Below are 10,399 nucleotides of genomic sequence, written 5' to 3' on the forward strand. Positions count from 1 at the left end.
TGCTATTTTTCACTCGATGCGAAATAATACACGAGGCGAGCGGTGCGATACGAACCGATAATTCACGATGCCGCGTTTTTAGCAAATAGCAAAGCAATAATACTTAGCATGCTGTGACATCAAAATTAGCATGTTAATGAAATTAATAGAAAATAGCATTAATTCCCATTACTAGTAAGCGGGTGCGCAAACGGAGACACGCTATTAGTAGATCAATGATCAGACGAGTTGTTATTGGTAGATTGCGATCTGACAGTGACATAATTTTGATAACTGTTGTCTATAGCTATTGTGTTTTTTTTTTAATAACATACGTTGCACGTTCCCACGTAAAAAGCTTTCGGCTCGCTGCTCACGAATTTCTACACAGACAATGTTGAGGCCTACACTTAGTATCTACACACCAGGGGGTCTTCAGATAAGCAACCGTTACAAACAGTCTTACGTGTTTACTGTTTTTATTGCATGTTGACAGTCCCGTCAAATGTCACACTGACAGCATTGACCCCCTTATCGGAGTGACGTCAGAACCGCGCCCACTCGAGTAGTGAGTGATTGAGGTGCGGCCGAATGAGTAAATAAGATAATATCGGTTACTGTGTTCGGAGTCTAGAGGCTAGACTCTACAGTCTTGACTACTCTTGACTGCAATGCAATGGTCAATGTAAATAATTGCACCTAAATATAGGTTGGAGGACGTTTAACCAATCAATCCCCAAGCGGCAGCCGGCTGCCCTATAAATTGAAAATCTATTGTGTCTGCTATACCCACGATGGAGGTGTTAAAAATTAAAGTATGGCTCCATGTATATTTCACAGAATATACGTGGAGTAAAAAAAATTTTCATTGTTCATACAAGAAATAATTGAATACCTACAACGTCCACCTTATTAAGATATTATTATTAGGAGAGGAAATGGGGGCCCTTCAATTTTTGTCCTTGCTATTTGCCTAAGTACATAATATTAATATACTTATTGTGTTTCATCAATGTTACATTGTACGTCTAATGTCTATCAGTTAAAAAATACCCATTTCACTGACTTGACTAGGTACCTACCAAAATAATATTATTCCTTATTGTATTAATAAAACATTCCTTCTTTAACCACGGATACAAGATAAATAATAATAACAACTTCAATTTTAATCACTGGTTTAATTGGCAGCAATTATAATTATTTTGATAATTATACTTGCTGCCAATTAAATTACGATTATTACGTTTATTTAAGAGGGCTACTTCCTACTGATCAAAAAATCAAACATCGTCCTTCTCTCTTCATACTCACGCCCGTCTTTCATATGCCAGGTGAAAAAGGACGACACGGAATCATCGCCAAGTTAGTTTTACTTGAAAAAAAGGCGAACTATAATGATTATGAAAAAAAGCATTTTGAGCAAATTTAGGTTAAATCAATGCCTTTTTAGATATCAAATAATATTAAAGAAAAGACAGCAAACTTCGAAGATTCAAGTAAAAATGTATCTAAAACAAGGTTTTTTGTAAAAAAAAATATATCGAGCATTTTTTCAGTAATCGGGTTTTCGTCTTGAGCATTTAATCCTCATTAACTGAAGTTACTTGTGTAAAAAAATCTGTTTTCTAGACCTTACAGATTTTGAGATCTAGGTTTATGTATGTAGTCAAGTTAGGGTCAGGTGCATTGCAGGTTATGATAATTTTTTGTAGCTAGCAGTTAATTTTTTCTTATGAATTAAGGGGGCAAACGAGCAAACTGGTCACCTGATGGAAAGCAACTTCCGTCGTCCATGGACACTCGCAGCATCAGAAGAACTGCAGGTGCGTTACCGGCATTTTAAGAGGGAATAGGGTAATAGGGGAGGGTAGGGAAGGGAATAGGGGAGGGTAGGGAAGGAAATAGGAGAGGGTAGGGAAGGGAAAAGGGTAGGGGATTGGGCCTCCGGTAAATACACTCACTCGGCGAAACACAGCTCAAATGCTGTTTGCCGCTGGTTTTCTGTGAGCCCGTGGTATTTCTCCGGTCGAGCCAGCCCATTCGTGCCGAAGCACGGCTCTCCCATGAATAAAAAAATTATGTGCGAAGTAATATTTTATTATTATTATCATTATAATAATATAACACTGCTATTCACCCTTGAAAGCCCATTTCGAAAGAAAACCTATTTTTTTTTATAAAAGGCTTTGCAAAAAATAGCTCCATGACAGCTATCTAATATCTATACCACATTGGGTAGTGGGGTAAAAACGCAACAAGTTCCGTTGTTCCGGAATTTATACACACTGCGCACTTGAGGGGTCAAACGTCAATGTCAAAATCATAAGTCAAAACACCAAAACACATTGGTTTGTGCTAAAATCTTCGTGCGAAATTGTGATTTCTTATTTGAATACCTACTCAATTTCAACAAATAATAACTAAAATTGTGATTAAAGTTTTTCTCTGACGTGCAACAGCTGAAAATGTAAGTTATTTTTAACATTCCAGATATTTAAGGTTATCTTTGGTCAATATTACAATCATCACATTTCATCATTTTAGTTTAATTATCTGCAACTATTGTTTAATAACATGTTTATACAGCACAAACAAAACTCGTACATTGTATGATAACTATTTGGTTCGAAAACAACCATGCTTTCATTCAAAAATTTCCTTGACCTCACAAATTCTGCAAAGTAAATTTAACATGCAGAAATTAATTTGATGCCTGCTGTAAACGAGGTTCCTAGGTCCTTATGGTAGCTTCACCTATGGTCTAAATCCAAAAAGCATTTACAACTTAGAGACCCAACTACTTTTGAGAATGCAAACTTAATACCTGTGTGCTGGTCAATTTCACATCATGTTTTAAAATTGCTTCTCCAGAAGAAATATTATAAAAGTCAAATAATTGTGTCTCATATCTCTAGCATTTAGGTTTAATTGGTCGCTGTTAGGCATTAGTGTTTTTTTGTTGTTAAATTTTGAATGCAGTCTTGTTCTAAATCATCTAAAGAACTCAATACGTATTTTTTGTGGGTTAGTACACTAATGCTTAACAGCGTCCAATTATGTTTTTTTTTTTAATTTTCCGAACATAACTGGAACAAAGTGATAGTCAAGCAGTTTAAACTGGTGCATCATTGTGTCCGATATGTGATAACCTGTATGCACTATAATCCATTTTAACCAGTTTCAAACCAGAATTCACCACATTTTTTCCCAATTAACATGTTTTTGATTCTATCTTTGAATTGTTTATCATATGCCCATACGCTGAACTAATGACCTCTCTACGTCAACAGTAGGCGATGAGGCAAATCTTTTGCTTACGTCTAGCCAGTACGTTACTGAAATCCACAATGAGAAGTCACTCCTATGTAGATTCTCTGGGCTCGGCCAGGTAAATTTATTTTAGAGAAAATAGTGTGTGGCTTCTTCACCTTTTGTCATTTTTGTGTTATATTTTTATTTTTTATTTTGAATTAATCTAATATTAACAATTATTTTGGATCAAATTTTGTTTATGTGATAGACTTTTCTTTATACTTGTAATTTTTTTCTAATCTTTAACAAAATATGTTAACTCAACAATGCCATAAAGAAAAATCTTAAATTTTTAAAATTTTAATTTAAGATTTTCCTTTAAGGAACTTTTATTTTACTACTTAATTTTAGCACTTTTTAAGTTTCTGTAGTTTTGAAGTAGTCAAATGAAAAATCTCATAATTCTAAATAAAACACATTGGATTCTATAAAGTGACAAATCTAATATTTTTATCTGTTTTTTTTATTTTACTGAATTTATGTTTTTTTTTAACAGTGTCATGGCCAAGATCCTGGACGGAAAAGCCCTTGCACAGGAAATTAGAGATGAATTAAAAATTCAAATTCAAAATTGGATCAACATTGGAAACCGTGCACCTTCCCTAAGGTGTATTATAGTTGGAGATGATCCAGCTAGCCATACTTATGTCAAGAATAAAATAAAGGCTGCACTAGACTGTGGCATAGAGGCTCAAACTCTGAAATACGAAGCAACCCTGTCGGAAGAAGAATTATTGAAAGTTATTAAAGATTTAAATGCGGACAAGAATGTAGATGGTATTCTGATTCAACTGCCTTTGCCCGGTGATATCAATGAGAGAAAAGCCTGTAATGCTGTCGCACCAGAGAAAGATGTCGACGGTTTCCACATTACCAACGCTGGACAGCTGTTCTTAGATATGCCTACAATAGTTCCTGCCACTGCATTAGCTGTTATTGAGATGTTGAAGAGGTATTTTTTATATATATTTAGTTCCTATTTTATAATCACCTCAAAGGTTAGTAATAGTTTAAACAAATCTCTGTTCCTTCTTTGGTAAGCAGCGTATTAAGTAATTAGGTAAAATTGATCCCTGATTTTCATTTTTTTGATGATGATGATGATGATAGCCTCTTATTCTGCCTTCAAGCTATAAGATGTCTCTAAGGTCAGTGTGCCTCTCGGCATAGGCCTCCTCCAGCCTTTTCCACTCAGTTCTGTCTAGTGCTACTCTTCTCCAGTGGTGTCCAGCTGTTAATGCTAGATCATCTCCCCATCTGGTTTGTTGGCGACCTCTACTCCGTTTACCATCTCTCGGGTACCAGTGAGTGATGGCTGTGCTCCATTTATTTTGTTTGTCTCTTAGCATGTGTCCGGCCCATCTCCACTTTCTTTGGTCTATTTGAGTAAGTATGTCTATTACTTTTGTTTTTTCTCTTATTGTAGTGTTTCTGATCCTGTCTTGTCTCTTTATACCTATCATGCTTCTCTCCATGGATCTCTGGCATCATTCCAACTTTTCTTGGTGTTGTTTTGTGAGGGCCCAGGTTTCACAGCCATATGTTATAACGGATAGGACACAGGTGTTGAATGCTTTCTTTTTTACAGTTAAACTCATGTCAGATTTAAATATTTCTTTGGGCGACCAGTACTTCTTCCAACCATTTGCAATTCTACGGTCTTTAGTATGTCGTTAAATATTGTAGTAAGAACAGGTACGAGTTTACTGATGGTGCCTTTTAGGATTTCGTTTGGTACTTTGTCTGGGCCTGGGGCTCTCTCCATTTTTTGACTGCGAATGGCTTTTTCCACTTCGCATGGCAGAATTTCCGGCACTTGGGTTTGGGTAAGCTTTCTCTATTTACTGTGGTTTGATTTTGTGGGTTTGCATACAGATTTCTGTAGAAAGTTGTAGCTATTTTGCTGATGTCTTTTCTATTTGTGCTGGAAGTTGTACGTTTTTTGAGTTTGGGTATCCACTCTTTAGTGTGTCCTTTGAGTTCCTTAAGTGCCTTGCTCACCCCTCCTGTTCTGATTATATGTTTTTCTAATGTTTGGAGTCTCTTAATTTTTCTCTCTTTCCTAATGTTTGACCTGATTTTTTTACTTAGCTCAGATATCTTTTTAATGTTTTCTTTTTTAGTGTTGTTTGAGATAATTTTTTCGTTTCTTCAATTAGTTGCAATGTTGTATCGGATAGGTTATATTTAGTGCGATTTTTGCTTACTTTTGGGATTTCAGTTAATTTCTTTTCTAGTTCTTGGTATTTTGCAAGGACTTTTGATGAGTCTTCTGTTCTGATAGACTTACTGAAACCCACCAACGAAGATGCTATGTTTCCTATAGTTGTTTTATCAAGATCTGTTTTTGGTGGTCTTAGTTGATTCCTTGACCGTTTTGGTGCTTCTATTCGTAGGGTTTTGCATTTTTTTAAGGTTTGTTTATTATTATTGGTTAAATACATTTTATATTTTTTTTAGATTCAAAATAGAGACCCACGGTCGCAATGCTGTCGTCGTTGGTAGATCCAAGAATGTCGGCATGCCAATAGCTGTAATGTTGCACAGCGATGCCAAACACGAGAACGGACTGGGCATGGACGCTACTGTGACTATCTGCCACAGATACACACCGCAGGAACAACTGGAAATGTACTGTCGGAATGCTGATATTATCATCACTGCAACAGGTATTTATTGTGTATAGTCTTGTTTTTGTCCTAATATTATATTTTAAAAAATCTTGGAATAAGTACTTAAATTTTTCAAGAAAATAAATTGAACGAATGGTCTGTAGGGTTCCGTATTGTTATAGTGTAATACTTTACTGATATTTTTAATATTTTCTAATTAATTTAAACTTTATCTTATTAATTTCTTATATCTTTGTACTTGCACCTTTAATAAAGAAAGTAAAACATTCACTAATTATCTTAATTATTAGTATTGTGTTTTTAACATGATAAATAAATTCAGGCCTTTACTAATTTTGCATTTAAAGTAAACTAAAAAATTATTGCTATCCCTAGGTGTAGCTAAGCTGATCAAAGCACACATGGTGAAGCCCGGTGCTACGGTCCTGGATGTGGGAATCACGAGAATCACCACCGCGGAGGGCAAAACCAAGCTGGTGGGAGATGTTGATTATGATGGTGAGTTGAGAAATATTTTCTTTTTTATAATTTAACATAAATAGATAGATATTTCCTTAATTTGATTTCTAAATTAATAATAATTATTATTTATAGTTAAAATAGTGCTAAGTACATATATTAATTTACAAAACTAATAGTTATTATAAAAATTAATAAAAATCTTATAATTTTTAAGTAAGTAACTTAAAAATTATAAGATTTTTATTATTATTTAGAAATACTTTATTAGACCTATCTTAAAATAAGTGGTGTGCTTCAAAATCGGAGTTAAACTTATATTTCAATTATTATTATTATTATTTTACAATTTACATTTTAAAAAAGCGACACCAAAATAATAATATTAAGTAGGTACCAAAAAATCTATTTAATAAAATATATTCCAAAACACATCTCAACATATCAATTCCTTGTCCAGAGGTGATCAAAGTGGCTGGGGCCATAACCCCAGTGCCCGGTGGAGTGGGACCAATGACAGTGGCCATGCTAATGCAGAACACATTCCAAGCGGCACAGCGTTCCAGGAAACTCCAATAGATACAACAGTTGACACGAATTGACCAGTCTTTCTACTTTGACCAACTAAACTAACCAACTGGTTGTGCAGAATGGAACTCGGTAAAGGAATAATTCCAATCTAACCAACTGGTTGATCCCATATTTTATTTTTGAAAAAACTATTCTAGTTAGACCAACTGGTTGTGCAGAATGGAACTCGATGGCTACCTTCCACTTTGACCAACTAAACTAACCAATTTGTTTTTATTAATCTGCATTAAACCTACTAGGTTTAATGCAGATTAATAAAAACAAATGACAATCTAAAAACAAAACCTACCTTTTCAATGGTCGTGTTCGTACTTCGTAGGCGTAATTTTTTAGCGCATGCGCTGCAAAAACCTTTTATTGCCCATGTCAAAATCATGGCAACAACAAAGTACACGTTGTTTTAATTTGCCAGGTAACTAAGTATATAAACAACTTTGTTCGTGGCGTTGCCATGACATGACACGTTTTGGATATGCGCAATAAAAGGATTTGCGACGCATGCGCTAAAAATTACGCCAACGAACACGTCCATTGATTAATAAAATAAATCGGCGGGAATCGGGATTAAGCTTTGAAAATTGGCCAAAAACTTCTGTCTGATCGTTCTGTCCATTGAACGGATGACAGTTGGTCAGTATAGTTGGTAGGAGTTGAAGGACTCTTTTCACTCCAACCAACTCAACGGACCAACTGCAAAAGTATGAGGACAGAAACTTACTTTTACAGTTATGCTTCCGTTGCATTTCAATTTCTTATAATTTATGCACCTTAAATACAAAGCTCCACTTTTAAATTTCCGGACTTTCGTATATTGAAAATGTTCATATAGAAAAACTTTTCCTCCGTTTTTCTCACAGACTTCAATCATTTTCAAAGCAATTAGTGATTATATTCTCTTTGATATTTACCAAATTATTATGCACTCGACACAACGGCCATATTCGTCGGCGTAATTTTTAGCGCATTCACTGCAAAACCTAGTTATTGCGCATGTCCAAATCATGTCATGCCATGGCAACGACAACTGTTTACGACTTGACATTTAACCCAATTGCAATTTGTTGGTGGCGTTGCAATGATCAAACCTAGTGGCAGAGCCATTCTTCGGCATGAATGGGCCGGCTCGACCGGAGAAATACCACGCTCTCACAGAAAACCTGCGTGAAACAGCGCTTGCGCTGTGTTTCACCGAGTGAGTGAGTTTACCGGAGGCCCAATCCCCTACCCTATTCCCTTCCCTACCTTCCCCTATTCCCTTCCCTTCCCATCTCTACCCTCCCCTGTTACCCTATTCCCTCTTAAAACTAGGCCGGCAACGCACCTGCATCTATGTCCTGCATCTATATCTGTCCATGGGTGACGGAAGTTGCTTTCCATCAGGTGACCCGTTTGCTCGTTTGCCCTCTTATTTCATAAAAAAAAAACAATTAAATTTTTAAATTTTTCCAAGTGATCCATATGCATATTTTCCAAAATAAAATAATCAAACACTATCATAGTGTTACATAAACTATTTGTGCGGCTGTTAGACAATTTAGGTTTATGTATTTAGCTTTTATTATTTTAATCATGTATTAACAATTAAGACGTTGTTTACGACTTGACCAGCAACTTGTTATGGCGTTGCCATGACATCTTTTGGACATGCGCAATAAAAGGTTTGTCCAAAAATACGCCGACGAACACGCCCAATGAAACAATACTTCAGTCAAAGTTATAAAGTATTTACTCATAGGCCGTGTTCGTCGGCGTATTTTTGGACAAAGCTTTTATTGCGCATGTCCAAAATATGTCATGGCAACGCCATAACAAGTTGCTGGTCAAGTCGTAAACAACGTCTTAATTGTTTATAAGTACATGATTAAAATAATAGAAGCTAAACATAAATACATAAGCCTAAATTGTCTAACAGCCGCACAAATAATTTATTTAACACTATGATAGTGTTTGATTATTTTATTTTGGAAAATATGGATATGGATCACTTGGAAAAATTTGTTTTTTTTTATGAAATAAGAGGGCAAACGAGCAAACGGGTCACCTGATGGAAAGCAACTTCCGTCACCCATGGACACTCGTAGCATCAGAAGAAATGCAGGTGCGTTGCCGGCCTTTTAAGAGGGAATAGGGTAACAGGGGAGGGTAGGGATGGGAAGGGAAGGGAATAGGGAAAGGTAGGGAAGGGAATAGGGTAGGGGATTGGGCCTCCGGTAAACTCACTCGCTCGGTGAAACACAGCGCAAGCGCTGTTTCACGCCGGTTTTCTGTGAGAGCGTGGTATTTCTCCGGTCGGGCCGGCCCATTCGTGCCGAAGCATGGCTCTCCCACTGGTTTGTTCATTGCAACTCCACCAACAAATTGCAATTGGGTTAAATGTCAGGTCGTAAACAGTTGTCGTTGCCATGGCATGACATGATTTGGACATGCGCAATAACTAGGTTTTGCAGCGAATGCGCTAAAAATTACGCCGACGAACACGGCCATTATCAATAATAATTATAAGTGGCCAGTAAGTGGCCAGTTCATTTTTATACACAACAAACTTCATAGTTATTATAATTATTATAAAGTTGTGTGAACGGGAACAAATTCAAAAAAATAAAATATTCCTATCAAACCAACTAAAAAGTTGTAACGTTGGGAACGAAAAATAGTTGGTCAGTTGCAGTTGGTTAGTTTAGTTGGTCAAAGTGGAAAGACTGGAATTGACATGTTTGGCATTTAGGTTAGTGTCATAAAGTTCAGGGCCTGCTACATATATTATTATGTGGAAAAGAAATTAAACTTGGAACTTTAAAATTCCGATAAGGGCACTATTTTTGTAGCCTTTGTTCGTTTAATATTTATAGCAACTGTGCTAGAAATAGGTCCAGAAAAAAGTGCATTTTTACACAAAATAAATTCTCAATTCTGATAAAATCAAAAGAATTAGGGTTTGTAAATAGATGCTCTATTTGATGTTAAAATTTGGCTCAATTCACACTGACTTATTTTTGTTAAATGTATTTAAATCGGAATCTCTTAAATGTGAGAGATGTAAAAATATTTCTTACTAACTTTGAAAGTAAATTTTTGCATTTTTATATAAATTATATTTATATAAATTATATGTAGGTAATAATAATTAGTTTGTAAGGTTTTGCAAGTATTATAAGTTAAGATTAGGTTTTAGGTAAGTATACTCTTTATGTAAAATGGTTGAATGTTTAAAAATATTTTCCGATTTTCATTCCATATTATGGTCCATTAAAATATTTTAGTTGTTATACTTATGTTAATGCTGTTATTTTCAATTATTTATAGTATGCATTGTTTTAATTAAGTATAATGTAATAAAAGATATGTTATAAAATTTGCTCTTTTACTTAGACTTATTTACATTTCCTAAACAAACAAGTGACAACCCTATTTTCTGATTATGT

The 10,399-nt window shown here is 35.3% G+C and overlaps 1 protein-coding gene across 2 annotated transcripts; it reads left to right on the forward strand.

Annotated features, from left to right (window-relative positions):
- The first annotated feature begins 2,304 nt into the window (after window positions 1–2,304).
- On the forward strand, window positions 2,305–10,015 carry LOC121734169 (probable bifunctional methylenetetrahydrofolate dehydrogenase/cyclohydrolase 2). Of its 2 annotated transcripts, XM_042124619.1 has the most exons (7): window positions 2,305–2,449; window positions 3,273–3,370; window positions 3,791–4,246; window positions 5,755–5,963; window positions 6,303–6,425; window positions 6,847–6,981; window positions 9,680–10,015. In XM_042124619.1, the coding sequence occupies exons 2-6, from the start codon at window positions 3,279–3,281 to the stop codon at window positions 6,963–6,965; spliced, it is 999 nt and encodes a 332-aa protein (XP_041980553.1). In that variant the 5' UTR covers window positions 2,305–2,449; window positions 3,273–3,278; the 3' UTR covers window positions 6,966–6,981; window positions 9,680–10,015. The 2 variants fall into 2 exon arrangements, with proteins under 2 accessions (XP_041980553.1, XP_041980554.1); XM_042124620.1 differs by lacking the exon at window positions 3,273–3,370 and having other exon boundaries at window positions 2,306–2,449; window positions 9,680–10,014.
- Window positions 10,016–10,399: the final 384 nt, after the last annotated feature.

The sequence above is a fragment of the Aricia agestis genome, chromosome 15 (assembly GCF_905147365.1).
Source record: "Aricia agestis chromosome 15, ilAriAges1.1, whole genome shotgun sequence".
In the NCBI taxonomy this organism is placed as follows: domain Eukaryota; kingdom Metazoa; phylum Arthropoda; class Insecta; order Lepidoptera; family Lycaenidae; genus Aricia; species Aricia agestis.